The following is a 23152-nucleotide window of genomic DNA, read 5'->3' as shown; positions in this document are numbered from 1 at the left end:
CAACACCGTAGCTCCAAATGACAAATGAGGAGGACACTGGTATGGCAGGTCAGCTACAGGAATAAAGCAAAGTCTAGATGACCTCCCAACAGCCAAAATAATTCACCAGATGCCAAATTCTACTGGTGAGGTGTACCATGGCACTTTCTCTAGCATATGCTTAGTATAGACAGCATGCCAGTAAAGTGGGGGTACTTGCATAGCTGCATCCCAGTGGCATTAGCTGCACTAGTTAGAGAAGGGAAGGGCTTTCCAAGCTTGCTATCAGGTGCCAAAACCAACCCTAACTGAGGCTTAGAGGTACTGACATTATCTCTGTGGCAGCTACATCTTACTTTCATTTCAGGCAGTTAAATTGCCAGAAAATCACTCTCTGGTCTCCTGGATAGTTAGCTGTTCTCTGTAGGTTAAGTATTCAAGTTTTAACTGAGTTTGGACTCAAAAAGAGCTACTGTAATTTTAGGGTAGTTAGAAAGAACTCAATAGAGAACATCTGCCGTCATTTAAGGGAAGAATGTTTTAAGATCCTTCCAGGCACAATTAATTGCTCCTGGTGCTGTGAAGAATGTTTTAAGATCCTTCCAGGCACAATTAATTGCTCCTGGTGCTGTGAAGTGCCAGAAGAGTGCATGTCTATGTCCTGCCTCACTCCTGCCCCTGTCCTGGCCCACCATGTACTAGCTGCTGACTCTCCTAGGAGAATGTTCCTGCACCTGACCCCGTCTCTTTCAAGCTCTGTGTTCCTCCCTGTGCCTTAATTTCTCTCAATTGTCAACAGCATAGTATCTACCTCATAAGGTCAGTGTGAAGATTCAGTGATCTAATACTGGTCCAGGAACATGGACACATTCCTGCAGTAGAACTAGAGTAGAAAATGAGAATGGCTGCATATTGGTAATGATCAGTGGTTTTCAAAATACAGGGAAGTGTGTCAAGCCAATGTGGAAGATTTTGAGTAAACTGGATTTCTGTATTATGGCTTTGGATGGCATATACAATTTATTCTGAACCGTAAGATGAATACTGAGCCTCCCCTCAGAAGAAAGAAGATGTCTTCACACAAGATGGCAAATGAGGAGATGATTCTCATCTCACAGAAGGGTGAAATGTTATCTGGCCACAGTGACATTGACTTCGTTTTCCAGCCTCATAGTCTCAAAATGGGGCAAACCATTGAAGGAGAGAAGCAAAAATATGGCCCATGCAACCAGATGAGATATAACTGAATGCAGAACTTGAACTCAAGGCTCTGGAATTAAAAGCTGAGAGTGCCATAGGTTGATAAGCAACAGAGTTAATTGGTCACAAACCTCTGAACTTACCTCTCCCCATAGCAAGCATTCAAGTTAAACTTTAATCTACTTTTAATGTTTATGTGGTGCTACAAAATGTTCTATTTGTGTCCAAAAGGTAGCTTATAAATTTACCCAAGTTGAACGCTGACTAGATTTGTAAAATTGAAGGACACTCCCTATACCAAACATCCAAGTTAAACTTTAATCTACTTTTCATGTTTATATGATAGTAAATGTCATATTTGTGCCAATGATAGCTTATAAATTATGCAAGATTTGGAAAATATGCTTGCCTACTAAAGGCAATTTGTTTCTGCCTGTGGATTCTGGTTTTCCATCATTAACATATTGAGGTTATTCTGTCTGGCAGTGATAGGGAACAAACATTGGCAGATTTCTTCTTGCAATAGAAATTTCTTTTGTGAATCAGTTGGTGGGAAACATTTCAACAGTAATCAAGCATTGCCAATAGACTGAAGCCCTCTAAAAATAGTTCAAAGAAAGTCCCTGTTATACAAACTTTAAAAAGTAAATTAGGCCTTAGTCTACTATGTATCTACTATCTCAGTCCATTTGTGCTGCTATAACAAAATATCTTACACTGGGTAATTTATAAACAGCATGAATTTATTTTTTACAGTTAAGGAGGCTCAGAAGTCCAAGATCAAGGTGCCAATAGATTCAGTGTAGGGTGAAGCGTATGTTGTCTGCTTCCAAGACGGCACCTTGTTGCTGCAGCCTCACATGGCAGAAGGGAAGAAAGGTCAAAAGGGGCCTAGTTCATTTCTTTGAGCCCTTGTTTAAGGTCTTTAATCCCATTCATAAGGATGGTGCCGTCATGACTCAATCAGTTTCTAAATGCCCCACATCTTTACACACATTGGGTCTTACTTTCCAGCATATGAATTTGGGGGACACATAAAGCATAGCAGCTACTCAGTATATTTCTGTTCAATCTTACTGCCAGAACTCTATCCCCAATATTGCTATTCACAAACAGAAGATTTACTTGCAAAAATAATTTTTCAATCTATTTTGTTTTTTCTGAAATAGACTTGAATAATTCACATGAATGTATTTATAGCTTTTATTGTATTAGAATTGAATATAAATATACAAAATTGATTGATTTAGAGGCTAAAACTAGTCATCCGTTATTTAATAAATACATACAAAACTGCTATACTGGCTGGGCCAGTGGCTCTGCTAGGTACATTGGTTGAAACAAACAATAAAAATAATTTGCTACAAGGTGCTTCAGGCCAATCACACATGTGGAAGGTTTTATGTTAGGGTACAAGGTACAAGGTACTATGAAAAGTAAGCAGTAAGGACACTTAACTCAGTTCTAAGGGTCAGGAAATTAGGGAAAGTGGCATTTAAACTAAAACGGGAAGTTTGCTGGGCAAAAAGAAGTGAGGAGAAGAGTGTTTCAGGCAGAGGAAAGAGCATAGGTAAAAGTCACATCAGGAGTCTCTAACGTGGCTGGACCACTGGAGGTGTGTTCACGTGTACCCTGTGAATGACGAACAGGGAGCGGGTGGGACAAGCGAAGAAGGACTAGATCACACAATGCCCTGTTAGCCACATTAAAATTTCAGGTTGTACCCTGAGAACAGCAGTGGAGGGTTTTAAGAAGGGAAGTAAAACTGGAGGATTTTTAGAAGAGGAATGAAATACTACCTGCTCCAGTGGCCAAATGTCTTCCACATCCGGATGGAAGATAAAATATTTACAGTAGGTATTTTTATATTCTTTGAGGATAAGGGAGTTTACACTATGACTTTTATAAAGGCTGTTAATAAGAGCTCCTTCTTAAGGACTGTGAAGAACTTCCCTTATCATAGCTCCATATGCCTTAACTAAATTGCAGTACCCACCAAAATCTGTTCCTATAATTATTCACTTAGTTTTATTTTCCATTTCTTGCCCATATGAGAATTTAGTGAGAAATTCAGCTTTATCTCATTTCTCTACTTGCGCATTCTTGATTCCCTTTCTTATAAATGCACCATGATCATTGCTACCTCTGGCTTAGCCATGCTGTTCCTCTTGACTGGATTGTCTTTCTTAGAGCTTCCAACCATTCCTGAAAGACCGTATCAATGTCCCCTTCTCCAGTGACACTCATTCTCTCAGTCTCCAGGAAAACTTGATGATGGGCTTCCCTGAAACCGTACTTTTCGATTTTTTTCAGCACTATGGCTTGACTAATTGTTTTCTAGGAATAGACCAGTCTCTTCAGCTAGAAAAGTTCTTTTGTGTACATAAAAATTTTCTTAATAGTGATTTGATATTTCCCTCATCACCAAAAACTGGATACATGATAGATGGCTTAAAATTGTTGAATTAACTATCTTTCAAATTTTCAGGGTTAATTGATTCATGCCACACATCCTGAAAGTTCTCAAAATAACCAAAGTCCATTTATCTGAGGACACTGGGATTAACAATTGGTTATTTAAGTAAAAATATCAATAAAAGGTGAGAAATCACTTTTTTAAAGATGCATACATTCTTTAAAATAAATTAAGGATAAATTTTATTATTATTATCATTATTATTATATCATTCATTCATACCAATCTTTTGGTGTAGGGCCAAAGGCCAAGTATGGACCTGCTATTCTGCCTTGTTTTTGTTGTTCAAAGACAGTTTACTTTTGTTTAAACAGAGCCAGAATTCAAAGACACTTGAAAAGTTATCTTAACACAGAATACCAGATTTGTACTATTCTTTTCTAGTCTTTCATATTTGTTTCACCCTTGACTAACTCAGTAGCAGTCAACTTTACTGACTAGATTTGATAAGCATTTTTTTTCCTTGAGACAAGGCCTTACTTTGTCACCCTGGCTAGAGTGCAGTGGCATCATCATAGTTCACTGCAACCCCAAACTGCTGGGCTCAAGCAATCCTCCTGCCTCAGCCTCCCAAGTAAGTGGGACAACAGGCACTCACCACCATGCCCACCTAACTTCTCTAATTTTTGTAGAGACAGAATCTCGCTTTTGCTCAGGCTGGTCTCAATTCCTTACCTCAAGTGATCCTCCCAGAGTTCTAGAATTACAAACATAAGCTACTGCACCAGGCCTAATAAGCATTTTTCAAGATTTCAGCTTAGTTTCCATAGAAACAATTTCTTTTATATTACTATTTAATAAAAGTAAGTAATGTATTTATTTACTTGTTGTAATTATAATAATAGGTATAATTTACATCAACTGGCTTAAGAATAAATGCAAATCACTTTCATTAATGTAGAACTTGGGAGAGCAAATATACCTTAGAAACTAGAGTCAGTAGGGACCCTCTTAATGTACTAGTCACAAGTATTCACTATAATTTGAGCTAATGAGTAGATGTTATAGAGAGAATAGAGAATGAACTGATCTTCATTTACCCAATAAAATGAGTTGGGTAAATGAAGATCAGTTAAGAGTGTTTATCTTGACACCATTTATAATTATTCTCTGACAATGAAGACAATAGTCACCATCAATCCAGTAAGAATGATAGGATAATTTTTGATATGATCCAAGAATCCCTCAAGAACTTTCCTGTTCAAAAATACAAAGAAAAAAGCCACAAAGAAATGGAGGAAGGAAGGAAGGAAGGGGAAAGGAAATAAGAAGGAAAAGGATTTTTTTGTTGTTTGAGGTTGAAGCCAACTAAAAAACATAGAAGAAATGATGGAATTGGAAAACAACCACTTCACAATCATCATCACAACAATTTAATGCCAGCAAGGAAATCTTAATGGCTGCTAAAATTAGTGGATGAAAGCTTAAGGAATAATAGTATACGGTATTTACATTGTCTCAAAGTAGCTCCCTATAAGATACTTCTTATTGATAATATAAAAAGCGTAAAATAGTAACTTTACAGTTACTACAGGATGAAATTCAGCTGAGCTGTCTACCACTATATGACAAAGATCCTCTTTCCTCCAGTTTCCAATAGCATGTTTTTCCTGTTCATCTGAGCCCTCACCTGCAATGAATTTAATTCCATATTTCTACCATTAGTGGCTTCATGATAATGCAGATATTCTGTAAGATGATACATATTATCTTTACCATGTTTCTCACTTCCTTTCGAGTACATACCAGCAGAGTTATTAACATCCACATTTCTTCAGTCTTGTCTTCATCGTCTTGAGCTGCTATAACAAAATACTATAGGCTGGCTTAAAACAATAGACATTTAATTCTCACAGTTCTGGATACTGGGAAATCCAAGATTAAGGTTCCAACAGATTTAGTTTCTGGTGAGGGCCCCCTTCCTGTCTTGCAGAGGGCCAACTTCTCTCAGCATAGCAGAGCGTGCAAGCTCTGGTCTCTCTTCCTCTTCTTGTAAAACACTCATCTCACAGGACCCCCCATCTTCATAAACCTAATTATTTTTGAAAGGCCTTGCCTCCAAATACCATCCCATTGAAGGTTAGTGTTTCAACATATGAATTTAGGGGAGGAGGATCACAAATATTTAGTCTAAGACATTCCACCTTTGATCCCCCTTCATTCATGTCCTTCTTTTTTTTTTTTTTTTTTTTTTTTTGAGACAGAGTCTTGCTTTGTTGCCCGGGTTAGAGTGAGTGCCGTGATGTCAGCCTAGCTCACAGCAACCTCAAACTCCTGACTTCAAGCACTCCTCCTCCCTCGGTCTCCCAGAGTTCTAGGATTACAGCCATGAGCCACCCCACACAGCCCATTCATGTCCTTCTTGCATAGAAAATATATTAATTCCATCCCAATGGTACTAACATTTTTAACTCTTTTTATCATCAATTCTAAAGTCCAAAGTCTCACCTAAGTATCATCCAAATGAGATATGGGTGACATTCGAGGTACACTTCATCCTGAAGTAAAATTCTTTCTAGCTATGGACCTGTGAAACTGTGAAACCAAATAAGTTATGTGCTTCCAAAATACAATGGTGTGACAAGAACAGAATAGACATTCCCATTACATAATGAAGAAGTTAGATGGTAGAAATGGCCGACTGCCCCCAAGAAAGTCTAAAACCTAGCAAGGCAAATACCATGCGATCTTAAAGCTCAAAAGTAATTCTTTTTGGTTTGATGTTCTGTCTTCCAGCCCCACTGGGGCAGCAGTCCCTCCTCCAAGATTCTGTTGCACGGGAATTGTATTTTCAAGGTTCTGCCATGTTGGAATCATGCACCCAAGGCTCAGCTGGGCATTATTCCTGCCCCATAGCTCCAGGCAGCCACTGTCTAACCTAATGAAGCCAAGACAATGGCTTTCTACCTCCACCGCCTTCACCCCCCCACCTTCCCACCCCCGGCCCCATTTGAAACCAACAAGGCAGACTTGATGATCTCTGAACTGCCATCAGGAATATTCTTTTCTTGTCTTAAAGAACAGAGCACATCTGGAAACAAAAACTTCATGGTCTGATCCAGTAGCCTACAGCTTTCTTTCAATTCATGCAATTTCCATTCCCTTTAGTTCAAACTGGCAACATTTTTGCTGGGGTAACTTATTAGGTCTGTGAGTCACACTCATATTAATCTCTTTATAACATTTCTTTATAAAAGAAATTAATTTCCCTCCAGGCCACACCCTTAGTATTCTTTTTAGAATCAGAATTCTCATTTTTTGCAATTCAGATAGGCTGAGAGTTTTCCAAATCTTTAAATTCTTCTTTATTTATGTTTAACAATTCTACTCAACCACTTTAGACTCCTCATGCCTCTGAATCAATAGGGAAAGAAGAGAGTTACTGTGTTGGCTGGCGTGATTGATCCTAACTACCATGGGGAAACTGGACTGCCACTTCACAATGGAGATAAGAAAGACTATGTCTAGAATACAGAAGATCCCTTAGGGCATCTCCTATTACCACACATGGTGATTACAGTCAATGTAAAACTACAACTTAATCTAACAGGACTACTAATGGCCCTTTGGAATGAAGGTTTGGGCCACCTTCTCAGGTAAAGAACCACAACTAGGTGAGGTGCTTGCTAAGGGAAAAGGGGATATGGAATGGATAGTGAGAGAAAGTAGTTATAAATTCCAGTTATGTCCAAGTGGCCAATTACAAAACTGAGAACTGCAGTTGTTATAAGTATTTCTTCCTCATTTTGTTATAAATATGTTTGTCTGTCTGTGTGTATCCCAAATACCTTTGTTTTCTTCCTTCTCCTATCCCCTTATCATCCAACATAAGATGTATTGATTTTACATCATAGTATTTAAGTATTGTTATATTTACATGATAGTATTTAAGTTATGGGATATCAAGGAGTAGAGTGAATATCACTCAAGGACTTTGTACTCTCTTTTGGCAAGTCCAAAATCTGTGAGGTAGTCTAGTAGGCTGGAGACCCAGGTAAGAGTTGATGCTATAGTTTGAGTATGAAAGCAGCCTGCTAGGAAAATTCCCCTTTTTGTGAGGGAAGTTAGCCTTTTCATATTGAGAGCAGTGTGTTTTTGGTTGTACACAGGATAGTTGTATCCTGTTAGTGAGAAGTATGACCTTTTTACTGTCTTCATTTGGAAAGTAAATATGCTTTAAGGAAATGTATATGGGTGCTAAGTTGACAAAGGGGTAGACTTGTAATGGTTAATTTTCTGTGCCAACTTGGCTAGATCACAGTACACAGATGTTTGTTCAAACATTATTTTAGATATTTCTGTGAAGGTATTTTTTTGGATAAGATTAATATTTAAATCAGTATACTTTGCATAAAGCAGATTACCTTATATAATATGTTTGGACTTCATCAAATCAATTGAAAACCTTAATATAAAAAGCCTAACTTCCCTCAAAGAAAAGGGAATTCTACCAACAGACTGTCTTCAGACTCAAACTACAGTATCAATTTTTCCTTGGGTCTCCATAGGCCTACCAGACTACCTCACAGATTTTGGACTTGCCAGTCTCAACAATCACATTAGCCAATTCCTTCAACTCTAGATTGATTGACAGATGGATAGATAGATAGTCAAAAGACAAAATTAAGCCGCAACAAAAATAAACAAATGGGACCTGATCAAATTAAAAAGCTTCTGCACAGCCAAGGAAACTATCATTAGAGCGAATAGACAGCCTATAGAATGGGAGAAAATATTTGCTTTCTACACATCTGATAAAAGGCTGATAACAAGAATCTATATAGAACTTAAGAAAATTAACAAGAAAAAATCAAACAACCCCATTAAAAAGTGGGCAAAGGACATGAACAGAAATTTTTCAAAAGAAGATAGATTAATGGCCAACAAACATGAAAAAATGCTCAACATCTCTAATCATCAGGGAAATGCAAATCAAAACCACAATGAGATATCACTTAACTCCAGTAAGAATGGCTTTTATCAAAAAGTCCCAAAACAACAAATGTTGGTGTGGCTGCAGAAAGATAGGAACACTCATACACTGCTGGTGGGACTGCAAACTAGTGCAACCTCTATGGAAAGTAATATGGAGATACCTCAAAGAAGAAAAGTAGAGCTACTATTTGATAGAGAAATCCCACTACTGGGCCTCTACACAAGAGAAAAAAAGACATTCTATAATAAAGACACCTGCACTTGAATGTTTAGAGGAGCACAATTCATAATTGCAAAGACGTAAAAACAACCCAAGTGCCCATCAATACATGAGTGGATTAACACAATGTTGTATATGTATACAATGGCGTACTACTCAGCTACAAAAAACAATGATGAATTCACACTTCTTGTATTACCTGGATGGAGCTGGAGCCTATTCTACTAAGTGAAGTATCACAAGAATGGATAAACAAGCTCCACATGTACTCACCATCAAATTGGTATTAATTGATCAACACTATGTGCACATATGGTAGTAACATTCATCAGGTGTTGGGCAGGTGGGAGTGGGAAAGAGGGGATGGGTATATTCACACCTAATGGGTGTGGTGCACATGCTTGTAGCTCTGACTCAGGTGGGGCAAAGGCAATATATGTAACCTAAAAATTTGTACCCCCATAGTATTCTGAAATAAAACAAATAAAAAATAAATAAAATAAAATAATATTTACCACAAATATTGTAAAATGCCCAAGAATAAATACCTAAATAAGTTTTCAATAGCTAAACTTAAAATGATAATGTTTTTCTGAAGTCCATTAAAGAAGATGTCAAAAAATGGAGAGATGTTTTAGTGTGTTATGAACTTGATACATTGATTTTAAAGTGTATGTGGAGGAATATATATGAAAAAATATACAATATTAACATTAAATAAAAGCAATGAAGATATCCATACTTTATAACATTTTACTATAAATATTGAAAACACAGTAATATTGTACGTAGTGCTTTAGAAAAAAGGTTAAAAAATGGTACAAGCTAGAGATTTTATATATGTATGGTGATTACAAAGATGGTAAAATTGGCATTAGAAAGGAGTAGAGAATAGTTAATCACCTTAAAGTTTTAAACAAAAATTATGAGAGGCCATCCTTTTAGACTGAGTTTCTGCACGAGGTCACAAGAGACCAAACCAAAATGGAATCATTCATGCTAAATGCCACATAATCAAACTGAAACTTTAAGAAAGCAGATACATCCCAAAACAGACCAGTTTTTCTTGAAAACAGGAGATTCTAGTCTACTTGGGTCAGTATTAATAAGAAAGTCTTCCCTTCTTTAGCCCTGTGAAAGGTAACCTGAAGTATTCTAATGTTAACCAATCAGTTATTTTTCTATTGTTCTGTTTCCTTGTTCCTACCTTATAACACATTGTTCTGGTATTGCCTGTTTGGAACCTTTCATACAATTTTGTAGAATGGAGACTGCCCTAAATTATAAATTTTAAGTAAAAACCAATTATATTCATAACTAAATTTGTTATGATTTTGTCTTTTGATAGTTCTGGTGACCATGAAGTGACCTGACGGAGACTTTTGATGACCCTGAGACCCCTTGATCACAGGAAAGGTGCTGGTTGACCTCCTTTTTGAGGTCCTCTGTCTTCCTCATGTAGCTCTAGGAGTTGTAAGTTCCTGTCAGGTCTGAAGCTCTGCTCTTTTTTGCGTTGAGCACCCTAATCCCTTTGGCTTTTTTGGGTACCACTGGTTAGTTTGTGCAGTCAGAGGGCACTTGACCAGCTGACAAGTCACTGGCAAGAGCTATAGTTTTAAAGGTAACTGACAGTAGTTGCAATAAATGGTTGTTATTACAGGAGGCATGAACTCTGCCTTTCAGAACTCAACAGGTATTTGTAGTCTATCTTCTTCATTTCTTTTTCTTGCACTCTTAAGCAAGAAAGGTATCTGACTGGGTCAAACAGAAACTGGAAAATTATTGGCTAAGTTTGTCAAAGGGATCTCATAGCCTAAGCCACAATTTGACTGGTGGGCATGGGTTGGACACTTAATAGCTGAGTGCTTGCCACCACAAAAATGAGAGTCCTGTAAAAGGATAAGCTGGTCATAGAAGCAGCCAGTTGGCATTAGGTGCCCACCAGCTATAAGAAATCTCTGTGAGGTGAGGTACATCAAAAAAGCATCACACAACCCAATGCCATAGTATTTCCTTCTTAGGTTTTTTATCTCAGCTCTGAGAAACCCAAGACCCAACATGAAAATGGGATCCTTAGTTTCTAAAGATCTGAGAGTCCACTTTTTGGTATATCTGCCTTTTTCATGTATATGAATTATGGTTCCAGAAGCTGTACATATTTACAAAAGTAGCAAAATCTTACTGTAAGGGCGTGGAACTCACTAGGTTCTCATGGCACAGGTAGAGAAATATTTCTGACACAAATATTAGGATATAAAGATGTAAAAACTTTATTTTGCTTTCTTAGCAAGAGAGACAGAGAGAAAGGGAGAGAGAAAGAGATGGAAAGAGAGAGAGAGAAAAGAGAAGGGAAAGAGAAATAAAGAGAGAGAGAGAAAGAGAGAGGAGGAGGAAGAGGCAAGAGGCCACTGCATAGGAAAGAAGAAAAGATATGCCGGGCCTGAGCAGAAGGTGAGCGTGGTTTTTATGGAGACAAAGAGAAGGGGGAAAAAAATGGTTATTGCTCTCAGTTGATAACAGAAGTGGTGGGCCACCATGTCTGGATTTTCTCTTCTTTTTCCTTCCCTGTGGAGATGTTCATATCTGTATTCTGGCCTAACCCGTCTGGCAAGGAGGATTTACAATTCTTTTCTATCTGCTCAGCTCTTTTCAGATGCTAAAAAAACAGTCTCATCAGGTGATTAGTGAATCTTAAAAGAAGACAGGTAATCAATCCCAAGAACAGGAGTTGAGTTTAAGGTTAATGTCCCTGCCATCAATTTTGGAGTCAGAAAGCTAGAGACAGCAAGTTAGATGGTTTATATTTTTCTGTGAGATACTTCATTGGCAAAGTCATCCTTTCACTTCCTAAAAATAATTTAGAATTATAATAGCCATTTGTGAAATGTTCCAGTTGAACAAGATTGTCCATCTAAGAAGTGAACTTGATTCCCAAAGCCTCTTGAATTAGGAAGAGAGAATGGGATTCCTATCTTTTAGTTGGCATTCAGAAGCCTCAAAGAGACAAAGGGATTATAAATAGCTTTTTTTTAAAAGATTCATTTTGAACCTTTAGGCCAAAAAATATGTGAGGAGGCAGCTTTAGACTAAACTTAACAAAAAACCCAGGTGGCTTATCCTTCATACCTCCTTTTTCCACCTTTCTCAATTTCTTTCTCCACCTTCCCCCCTTCCAATCCCCTCCCCACCCCTTTTTTTCCCTCTTCCCCTCACCTCTCTTACTAAATCTTCAAGTGTCTGTTAACCTTGGCTAGCAGGGTAATGGGGAGAAAAGTGGAAGAGACGAAGGTTTCACTTCTTTTCTTTATACATGATTTTACAGTTCAGAAAATCATGTGTTACTTTTTAAATAAAATTCTTAAAAGAAAAAAATATTAGTGATGTAAGGCTGGTGGCAGGCACCCCTCCCCTCCCTAATGGAAAAAGAAACCCAGGAGACCTGCTGAGAACAATGCCTGCAAGGCCCAGCTAAGTTAAAGGAGGACCACACCTGGATGGTTACCCTGATAAGGGTCTCAGTTCCTGGAGTCCATACATACCACCAGCCCCTCCTCTTTCTCAATACCCGCCCTAAAACTGCAATAGAAAATTCCTTGCTGTCCCCCACCATACATCTTCCTGACAAAGAAACCCCTACCCCCAGCCCTAAAAACATACATAAACCCACTCAGACTTCTGGGCGATGCAACTTTTCGGGTCTCTCGCTCTCTTCCCCTCCCCCCCCCCAAAAAATCTCACCCAGGTCCCTCTCTTGGGACTCCTTACCCTCACCCAGGAGCGCCCCAATAAAGCCTCTTTACTTATCCCTTTCAACTCTGCTCGTCTGTCTTTCTCTGGCGCCGGCCAATCCAAAAAACCTTACATTTGGTGCAGAAACCTTGGAAGGTGCTTTAACTTTCAGCTGCGCCGCCCCTCCCGTGAACTCCGGTCTTAAAACCGTACAAGTGACAACTTCAGTTCAACAAGTATTTATTTACTGTAGGTCGGTGTGAAGGGCAGAAGGGGGAGCAGGAGTGACTCCATGACAGGCTGAATCTCCTCACACAGGCCTAAGTTTCGGTTTCCCCAAGACGGGTGGGCCTAAGTCACGAGTTCCTGGGATGGGTCCTCCTCTTCCCGCCCAATGGCTCTGCAAAACAGCTGGAAAAGTATTGGGACGTGGAGCACCTTGGAGCCAACCAATCAGGAGACAACTGGATCAAGCCACCTCTGAAGGAGCAAATGAACTAAGGGGGGAGGGGGAATGGTGTGCACAGCCTATGTAACCTATTGAAAAGCATAAAAGCTTAGTTTTTACCCCAGGGCGGGGTCCTAGTTCGTAAAGAGACCACTGCGTTGGTGCTCTGGGACTTGGACCCTGGCTCGAGCCAGCCAATAAACTCCTTTGCCTTTTGCAGCCTTGGACTCTGTCATTCTGTTCCTGGGGCCAAATGGGGAACCGGTTCTAACAGGTGCGCCAGTCGCAAGGCCAGAAAGTTAAAGATTCTACACATCCTCTTACTTTCACCCTTAAAAAAGTTAAAAACAGCTTTTGGTGTTAAGAAAAAGGAAGAGGGCAAGCGCTAGAAAAAAAAGAGGCCGTCTAGAAAAACAACCTTGACTCCCCGCCCTCATTTGTACTCTAACAGCCCCTGGGCTCCCCTCCACCCACTCTGGAATCTGAGGTGCGAAGGTCAAAGCCAGAGTCAAGGAAATTGCCCTGGCACCTCCCACTCGGCCCCGCCCTGGAGGACGCCGCTCCCCGGCTGATGGCTTTCCAGTTCCAGCTGCTGGGGACTTCCTTGTTGATCTCCGCCCTTAACGTAGAATATTCCCAGAGCGCCTCCCAGCAGCGAGAACGGGGACGGGGGTGGGGAGGGCGACTCGCTTTGCTCCTGGCGCGGGTGCCGCCTGCAGCCCGGTGCCCTCCAGCGGCAACGCGGGGTCCCAAGCTCCAGCGCGGGGACTCGGAGGGTGCAGAAAACGAACCCCGAGCCGCCGCGGGTGGTGGGCGCCACGGTTACGCCGAGGCCTCTTTCCCGCTGACTTCAGGGGAGGTTGTGCAACAACGGTGCCTGGCAGCCAAGGGGCGGAGGGGAGGGGAGACAGCGCCAGGCGCGCGGGGCGGGACCTCGGCTCCCTCCGGGCGCCACAGGCGGTTTCTCCGCGGACTCGGGCTGGGGGGGGGGGGGGGCGGCTGTGGGGGAGGGGCTGGGACCCGGTCACTGTGGCTGCGGTAGAGGGTGGGGACTCTGGAAGCGGCGCAGGAAGCGGAGTGGGGACTCAGCAAGGGCTCCCAGCCGGCCCAGCGGTACCCTTGATCTGCCGCAGACCCGTTTTAATGAAGTGTGTCCTGCCTGAACACACCCGGCAGGGCCTGCTTCCCCTTAGCTGCGCCGCTCGACCGCAGAGGCAGCCTGAATCAGGGCCAGACGCTGAGCTCAGGGCATCTGCCAGCATAGCGGGAGTATTCAAAGGGAGGATTAATAGCGCCTACTGGCTGTCTTTTAACAGTAAGTATTAACTGGAATAATGGAGCCCCAAACTATGCTAGGCACTCTACGATACCAGAGCAGTGAGAAAGGTAGAGGCTGTACATAGCATAGTGGCTGAGACCCGTAGCTCCCGAGTCAGGGTGCCTGGGTTTGAATCCTGCCTGTGCTACTTCGCATCTGTGGATTCTGAGCCGGTTTCTTCATGTATGTTCCTTCCCTTGCCTCATCTCTGAAATTGTGTAATTATTAGAGTTACAGAATGTTACAGATATTAATGTAAAGTTGTTAGAGCAGTGCCTAGCACTACAGAAAGTACTCAGTGAAAGTTAGCTTTTATTACTTTAAATATTTGACAAGTCCCTGCTTCTCCAAGCTCACCGTCTACGTGGTTTTATTCATGACTGTTACTCCCGAAAGTCTTGGCATGGCCACTTCTCAGTTCCAAGAACAGACAGTCATTGCTTCTTCTAATTTAGCAATTTGAAATACATGGTTAGTACAAGTGACTTTTGCTTAGTGAGAAATGTCAGAGGGGTTAGAGGCTCCTTTTTCTTGAACTTTCCTAACAGCATAACTTTCTCTTAATGCCACCTCGGTGTTTACAAAAATTGGAGAGCTTTGAACAATGAACAAGTACAAGGAAATGAAAAATACATGAAAAGGGAAATGGGTGGATTTCTGTAGTTAGATAGAAAAGTGATGTAAAACAGCTGGGTCTCATCATAGAGTAAGCAGATTATAATTTGCAGTTCTCTGTTTGTCCTAGAGTAATTATAATTTCCAGTGGTACAATATATGATTTTATTACAGGCTTTTTTTTTTTTGCTACAGCATAAATATGATTTTCTCTTTCCCTGAGGTAGTTACAAAATTTGTTTTTTAGTAATAATGGAAGCAATTATTTAAAGTTATCAAGTTATTAATTCAAGCAAGGAACAGCCCAATCATTTCCTAAACTTAGTAATGTTATGTCTTGGAATAGACCCGTCATATTAGTCAGAGTTTTCTAGAGAAATAGAACAAAAGAGATTTATTATAAGGCATTGGCTCATGCAATTTGTATGCTAAAAAGTCTCACAATCAGCAGTCTGTAATCCAGAGGTATAATTCAATCTGAGCCCAAAGGCTGAGAACCAGAGGAACCAATGATGTAGGTTCCAGTCTGGGTTGAAAAGTGTGAGAACTGGGAACCCTGAGAGCAAAAGAAGATCAATGTTCTAGCCCAACGAATATAGCAGGAAGACGTGAATTTCTCTTACTTCCCCCTTTTGTTCTATTTAAGCCCTCAAAAAGAGTAGACGTAGCCCACCCACATCCACATGGAGGAGGACAACCTCTTTACTGCTTCCATGGATTCAAATGCTAAGCTCATCCAGAAACACCCTCTAGACAAACCCACATACAAACTTTAATCGAGTATGCAGTGGCCAGTGAAATTGCCATATGAAATCCACCATCCCAGGTCTACCCCTTATCAACTTGGCACCTATATGCATGTTCTTAAACTATACTTCGTCTTACAATAAAGAGAAAACAAGGTTTTAATTCCACCTAACATAATACGATTATCTTGAGCACAACTGTAAACTAATCCCTTCCCCAGAAGAGGAGGTAAAGTCTTTGAGTGATTTTTATTCTCCTTGCTATCCTGTAACTTAAATACTATGATGTAAAATTAAAAATATTTAAACACTATGATATAAAATCAATAATGTCTTATGTTACATGATAAGAAATTAAGAAAAGAAAACAAATGCACACATTATACACAGCAAAATAAGGAGAAAATGATTATGACAATTACAGTCCTTATTTCTGTAACTGGTCATGTGGCTGTACTGGTATTTGTAACAATCTTTTTTTTTTTTTTTTGAGTCAGAGTCTTACTATATTGCCCAGGTTAGGGTACCATGGGGTCAGCTTAGCTCACAGCAACCTCAAACTCCTGAGTTCAAGCGAGCCTCTTGCCTCACCCTCCTGAGTAGCTGGGACTACAGGCATGCACCACACCCAGTTAATTTTTTTTTACTATTTTTAGTAGAGACGGGGCTCTTACTCTTGCTCAGGCTGGTCTCAAACTCCTGAGCTTAAGAGATCCTCCTGCCTCAGCCTCCCAAAGTGCTAGGATTACAGGTGTGAGCCACTGTTCTGGGCCTATAACTACCTTCATCTACTACCCTTTCTGTATTCCCTATGCCTTCAGCAAGCTCCTCAGGTGATGTTGGTTCTTTACCTGATGGAGTGACCCAAACATTCATTCCTAAAGGTCTGGGCCATTCTTAGTCCTGCCTGGATTGGATTGTTGTAGTTTTCCGTTCTCTCTAATCACAGAACATGGTAATACTGAGAGATGCCTTATGAGAATTCCTGTATCCCAGCATATTCTTCCTTACCTTCATTGTGGAATATTAGTCCAATTTCACCTGAGTTGTGAGAATCAGCCACCCCAGCCAGTACAGTAAATGGGTTCTTTGCTTGCTGATTTAAGGCATGAAGAGTCTAAAATGGCTCAAGAAGTCTTAACTTCCAGTTCAGTAAAATTGTTATTATTATTATTATTGCTGTTTCTAGTTGGAAGATGTGCTTCTTTTGGTGTGAGATTGACAAAAATAATCATGATCTTTTATATGTATAAATTTAGTCTTCCTTATATAATTCTTCATCTGATAAAACCTAAAACACTAATGTAGCTTGAAAACTTTTAGTTGACTTTGGTTACATGTGTTTATTCGTTTATTGTTCACCTTATAGATTACTTCAAGAGGAATATAAATTTTACTGTTTCTGCCCTTCTGGTCTGATAAGGTCCACAGCAGTTGATTTCTGACCAATTAATGCAAACTGGGGTTCCTTTTGTTCTAAGAAAATCCAGTAAGTTAAATCAGTAACACAAACACATTTTTGGATTTATCCCAGGGTCAGGTAAACCCATGCTGAATTATTCAAACATTGCTGAACTTCCTGAATATATTGTCAATGAAAAACAACCCAAACTCTGTGAAATAATTTAAAGAAGTTTATTCTGAGCCAAATATGTTTGAACATGGCCCAGAGAGCCACACCCAATAAGACTTGAGTAAATGCTCTCACCAGGGTTGGGTTATAGTTTAGTTTTATACATTTTAAGGAGACAGGAATTATATGTAAAGTCATAAATCAATACATGGAAGGGGTACAATGGTTTGGCCCAAAAAGTCAGGACATCTTGAAGTGGGATATTACAGGTTATAAGTGGATCATTACAGGTTATAAGTGGGTTTAAAGATTCTTTTATTTGTAATTTGTTAAAGAATTGAAATTTTGCCTAAAAGCTTGGAATGTTTTAAGATAAGGAAGTCTGTTAATCAGAGACAAGCCACAAGGAAGTCTGTTAACCAGAGACAAGCCACTGGACATACACAGAGACTTAAATGATCTGTTAAGTAAATTGATGACCTGCAGGTATGATTTAAGTTTTGTCTTACATAGCCTTCGCCTGTTAATGAATTACAAAGGATAGCTTCAAGAAGGGAGAGGGGCATTCCTGAGGAATGTCTGACCACCCTTCTCATGGCTAGGCTCGCAACTCAGCTTTAGGGTATTTCTGGGGTCCTCTGGCCAAGAGGGGGGCCATTGAGTCAGCTGGGGGCTTAAGATTTTATTTTAGTTCACAATTTAAAATTCAGAGGTAAATATAATTGCAATGTTCTTAAGAGTTTTACTAATTATGAAATTTTCTGCTTGAAGTCAGCAATGATAAAAAATAATGTTGAAACAAAGAAGAAGGAGGCAGTTTCTTCTTGGGAACACTATATTTTAGTTGAGGGTGTAAAGAAATCAGGTAACTTATATAACATTTAGGATTGCTCAGTGGGAGTTTATAAAAGTACAGCCAACAGTGGGGTGCACCTGGAAGGGAAAGGCTAATTTGGATTAGTGTGTGGGTCCAAGGTAAAAGAGTTGGGTAACAGAGTTTTTGCCTGATGTGCTAATTGCAAGTAACAGGCTTGAAGAGGGTTGGGATCTACAACAGACAGAGAAAGTAGTGGCTGCACAGGAGTAGGAAATATTAGGATAGGATCAAGGCATTCGAAGGCAGAAGTATTGAGTAGAATATTGTTATTTATGTTTCTGTAGAAATAACCAAGTACAAAATTTCACTTGGATTGTCAAGGTGCTACAGTTATGCCAGCTCTGGAGAGTGGGTTCTGTAGTAAAGAAAACATGTCTTGATGCAAAGAACAGAGAGTGTCAAGCCCTCTCAGATTTGCTATTCAAGTTGGGCAAAACAGGTCCACAGGACCTGGAATTTGCAGAGATAATTGTAACAGTGTGCCCTTAAATTAACCTTTCTTACTCTCCTGCTGGACCGTTCCTGGAGCCTGGCTGAGAGGCGGGCACTGGACTACTTGCTAACTTTAGGCTGCATAGGTTGTGAAGGCTGTTTTTAGCTCGGTTAAGTTTTGGGATCTTTAGGCTTACAGTGTTCCTTCTTGGCTTTCTGCCTCATTGGACCCTCTTCCCAAAGGCTTTTAGAAAATGCTCATCATCATGGGCTGACCAACAAGGTCTAAATTCCTACCGAGAAAGAAAGGGAAATGGAGTAAATCACAAAGGGCTTAAATGACTGGATAAGTTTGCACTAGATGAATAAAATGAATATCCATGAATGAAAATGTATGATTATGGAATGTCTTGTTTCACCAGTTGTATTGGACCTATAAATGTATGGACAACCTATTAATATCAGGTCTTCTTTTTCAGAACTATTTAAATGATGAACCAAAAAAGTAAGTAATTTGCTTTGTGTTTAATTTCTTCCCTATAATATTAAATCTGTTATTCACTTGTTCTTTGTCATTTTTTTTAGTTTATGAAAGAATATTATTTGTATCTGTGTTTCCCCATTGTAAATCCCAATTTCAGCACTTCTAAAAACTTTGTAAGATATAAATGAGACCATGGAACTCACTCTTCTGCTTAAAATCCACCGGTGCTTGCCAATCACACTTGGAACAAAATACGAACTTCTTACTAAGGGCCTCCCTAGATGAACTGCTTCCTGTTGCTTTACTGACAGTCATTCCTAGTCTTTGTGTCTCTTATGATATTCTTCTTTCACAAGCATGCCAAATTCATTCCAAAATCAGGGTTCTTACATTTGCTTTTCCTTCCTCTTGGAGCATCTCTCAACAGATCTTCACATAAAGCTTTCCTCTTCTCATCTTTTAGATTTCAGCATAAATTATATCAACCTAAAGTAACTGCCTTGTACTCTTCCCTCTCCCTCATATATTTTCTCCATTACAACAATACAAAATCTTTTTTTAAAATTTATTTTCTGTCTCTCAGAAGTTGACTGTAAGTTCTCTGAGAGCAGATTGCCTTTTGCATAGCTGTATCCTCTGATTCTACAATGGATCCAGTCACATTATAGATCATTTATGTATATTCATTCATTGTGAAAGGAATAAATGATAAAAACTGTATTTAAAGTCATTTGTATGTGGTTTAATCTGTTTGCTAAATCTTAGTTTTTAATGGTGTATGAGCCTGTCATCAGTGTTCCAATTAAAGGTAATGCCTATTATAAGTATTAAATTTTTCATGGCTTTTAGTGTTAAAATATTGTGGAACACAGTCTCTTGAAATTATATTCCATTTTATGGAACCATTACTCTGGACTATACGAATAAGTTCACAAAGTTTAACTGCAATGCACATTTACAAGGAACATAAAAATTACATTTATTAAATTTCTTCCTCTATTGTGCTTAATAAATAATTTTTACCGTTATAACTTTTGCTTTCCTTGTTTCTCAAATTATATATTCCAGAGAGCTGAGAATGCTAAATTGTAAAATTTAATTTTGTAACCTAAATATCATAATCAGTTTTAAGAAAAATATTGAGAGGAACTTAAGACACCGTGGATTAAAGCTCCAGGCAAACTGTTAACCCAGACAAATATCTGGAACCTATAAGAAGAAATGACATGCTTTTACCACTGTACTAGGGTTTCTCAACTGTGGAACTATAATATTTTGGGCTGGACAGTTCCTTGTTTTCAGGGGAATGTTCTGGGCATTTTAGGATGTTAGGCAGCATCCCTGGCTTCTACCTAACAGATGCCATTATTATCCTTCCCTCCAGTTGTGACCAAGAAATGAATCTCTAGACCTTGTCAATTAGTCCTTTGGGATGGGGGCTGGCAAAACCTCCCCTACTTCTGTACATACAGGAGGCTCCATTTATTAGAATTCCAGAGTTATCACTTTTCCCAGGTGCCTTGGCCCTAAAAATGCTGGCTCAAAACCTTTATTTTGGGCCTTCTACCTCATGCCATCTCTCTTTTCCATGAAGGCATGCCAGAATCTTTATGTTAGGTGACTCTAGATTATGGTTGGTTTACTATCATTTTCTCAGGTATTAAAGCATTTTGAATGGTGAGGTTTAAGTCTGTGGGTGAACTCTATTCACAGCCCACTACCCTCAAAATGGAAGTAGATAGGAAACCGTAGATATTTCATTGAAAAGTCTCTGAAGATAAAAGCAGACGTTAAGCTTCACAAATGCAGCATTTCTGACCTGAGAAGTCAGTTTGTAGATAGCTAGGGTAATCCTAAAAGGGTTGATAATTTTTTCTGTGCAGTAACAAATTATTTTACCTGTTGCTATTTCAGGACTCCCAGGACATACTGGATACCCTAAGCCCCAGGCTGGCTACCCAGTCCCACCAACTGACTGCCCAGTCCCACTGGCTGGCTACCCAGTCCCACCGCCTGGCTATTCGCATGCTGGCCCAGCTGGCTTCGCTGTTCAGAATCAGCCTGTATATAATCGGGCAGGTGGACCTGCAGGAGTACCATGGATGCCAGCACCACCACGTCCATTAAACTGTCCACTTGGATTGGAATATTTAAGTCAGGTAATCTTAAATACATAAAATATTCATAAAAAAACAGAACTGTGCTTCCAGTTTACTTACCAGATGAATTATAGTTAAGTAATTACCTATTTACTTACTATTATTAAGTAATTAAAGTCAGAAATGGTAAACATCATGTTCTGTTAACAGATCCTTAATTCTTCTGGGTTAAGTTCAAAATATAAATGTCATAGGTAATTGTTTTCTATGATCTTGAATATAATGTGTTAATAGTCAAAAGCAAATGTCTATTAAGCACAATTTTCTATACTTTGTCCTAGAAAGCGTGATACATGTATTAATTCCCTTAATGGTTATAGAATCTCTATGATACATGAGTGCTATAATTATCACCATTTTACACAAGAAGAAGCTGAGGTCCAGAGAAGCTATATATCTTGCTCAATGATAAAAACTTAAGGAAGTAGAGCTGGCTTTTTAATCCTGGTACCTTTATTCTGGATTTTGTGCTTTTAAATTTCAATACTGAATAATTTCCTTGACATGTGAAGGAAACTGTTAGTAAAGCATAGAGTTCAGCTTTAGTATGTGGTACCCAAAAAAGAGTTAATATTTTGTGTGTCAGGTGACTAATATTTTTGTATAATTATTAAAACTACATTTTTATGACATCACTTCTGTTCTTTGGAAGATTCAATTTTACAAATGTCACCAATAAGGGGAAAAGAAGTCCTGGATTTTGCTATACTACATGATAGACTTCCTCAGCAATGTGAGGTTTAATATTTGGTTTGTGTTAGAGATCAGGTAAATAAAATAGGAATATAAAGTTTTTGTGGGTCCAATCTATAAACAAATATTTTTATGATGTTCAACTAGTTTTCAGTCAATGAATTCTCTCTCCTACACTCTCTGTAACTTAATTTCCCACAGTGCACCTGGGCAGTGTACACTATAAGAATATTTAGTAGTCCATATTTTTCTAAGAAATGCCCTAAATAGGTATTTTAAAAAATCAGGGTCTCAAAAAATATGTCAAAGAAGTTATTACTTACCACACAAATGATGATATTAAGTACACTTGAAAAGAATAATTTTCAGACTTGCAGAAGTGGTAAAATGGAGTAAAAAATATCTCTATACTTCCTAAGCCTCATTTAGAAGGAATGTTATCTTCTGATTTTTAAAGAGATTCCAGTATAAGTGGATTGACCTAAATTTTCCCACTTTAATAGTGAATATTCTCAATAGACATACAGTATTTTTAATTAAAAATATGTTAACTGTAGTTTTACACTAAAAAGTAATATAAACTATTATTAAAATTTGATAATTATAATTGCTGATAATTGAATATATGTAGTATTAAACAAAAACATGAATATTAATTTAGTTGGCTAAAAAACATTTAACATACAATTTAATTTTCTTTTTACTATGATAGCTTGATCTGATACTGATTCATCAGCAAATTGAGCTTACAGAAGGTATGTGTTCATTGTATTGATCTTATTTCTAGAAATAAAAGATTTAAACAGGTAAAGACACATCAAATACCACAAATATAACACACTGAGTGATGTGCTGTGGTAAACCTGATTACTTACAAATGTCTTTCTTCACAATAATGACATCAGCAGTTCATTTCTGAAAATCAGAAATCAAATGGTAAAGCAGAGTTGGCCCTCCTTCTCCTGGTGTTCTATAGGGAAGGATTCAGTCAACCATGGATCACCTATGTTAAAACAAAATTGCATCTGTACTGAACATGTGCAGACTTTTTTCTTGTCTTTATTCCCTCAAATAATCCAAATATAGCAGCTATATACATTATATTTGGTATTGTTACTAAAAATTCGGTACCTGTCCCTGTGGCCGAATGAAGAATGAGGACATGTGGTTTGAGGAAAAGGAAAGAAAATTTTATTCATTTGCTGGCAAATGAGGAGGACAGCAGATTCTCATCTTAAAGAGCCATCACCCTCTCTTTCAGCAGAAAC

The 23152-nt window shown here is 38.9% G+C and overlaps 1 protein-coding gene across 3 annotated transcripts in view; it reads left to right on the top strand.

Moving 5' to 3' along the window:
• The first annotated feature begins 14015 nt into the window (after positions 1-14015).
• The window catches only part of LOC123630145 (phospholipid scramblase 1-like), a 32164-nt gene continuing 23027 nt past the window's right edge, over positions 14016-23152 (top strand). For all 3 annotated transcript variants that reach the window (XR_006732601.1, XR_006732600.1, XM_045539413.1), the window contains exons 1-4: positions 14016-14302; positions 19028-19053; positions 20947-21191; positions 22597-22639. Coding sequence is in view for 1 of the 3 variants with exons in the window: in XM_045539413.1 (XP_045395369.1) it covers positions 19038-19053; positions 20947-21191; positions 22597-22639 (304 nt within the window). In the remaining 2 variants the exon portion in view is untranslated. The remainder of the gene's footprint in view (positions 14303-19027; positions 19054-20946; positions 21192-22596; positions 22640-23152) is intronic.

Source organism: Lemur catta, chromosome 1, assembly GCF_020740605.2.
Source record: "Lemur catta isolate mLemCat1 chromosome 1, mLemCat1.pri, whole genome shotgun sequence".
Classification (NCBI taxonomy): Eukaryota; Metazoa; Chordata; class Mammalia; order Primates; family Lemuridae; genus Lemur; species Lemur catta.
This window is presented reverse-complemented; position numbering and strand designations above follow the sequence as displayed.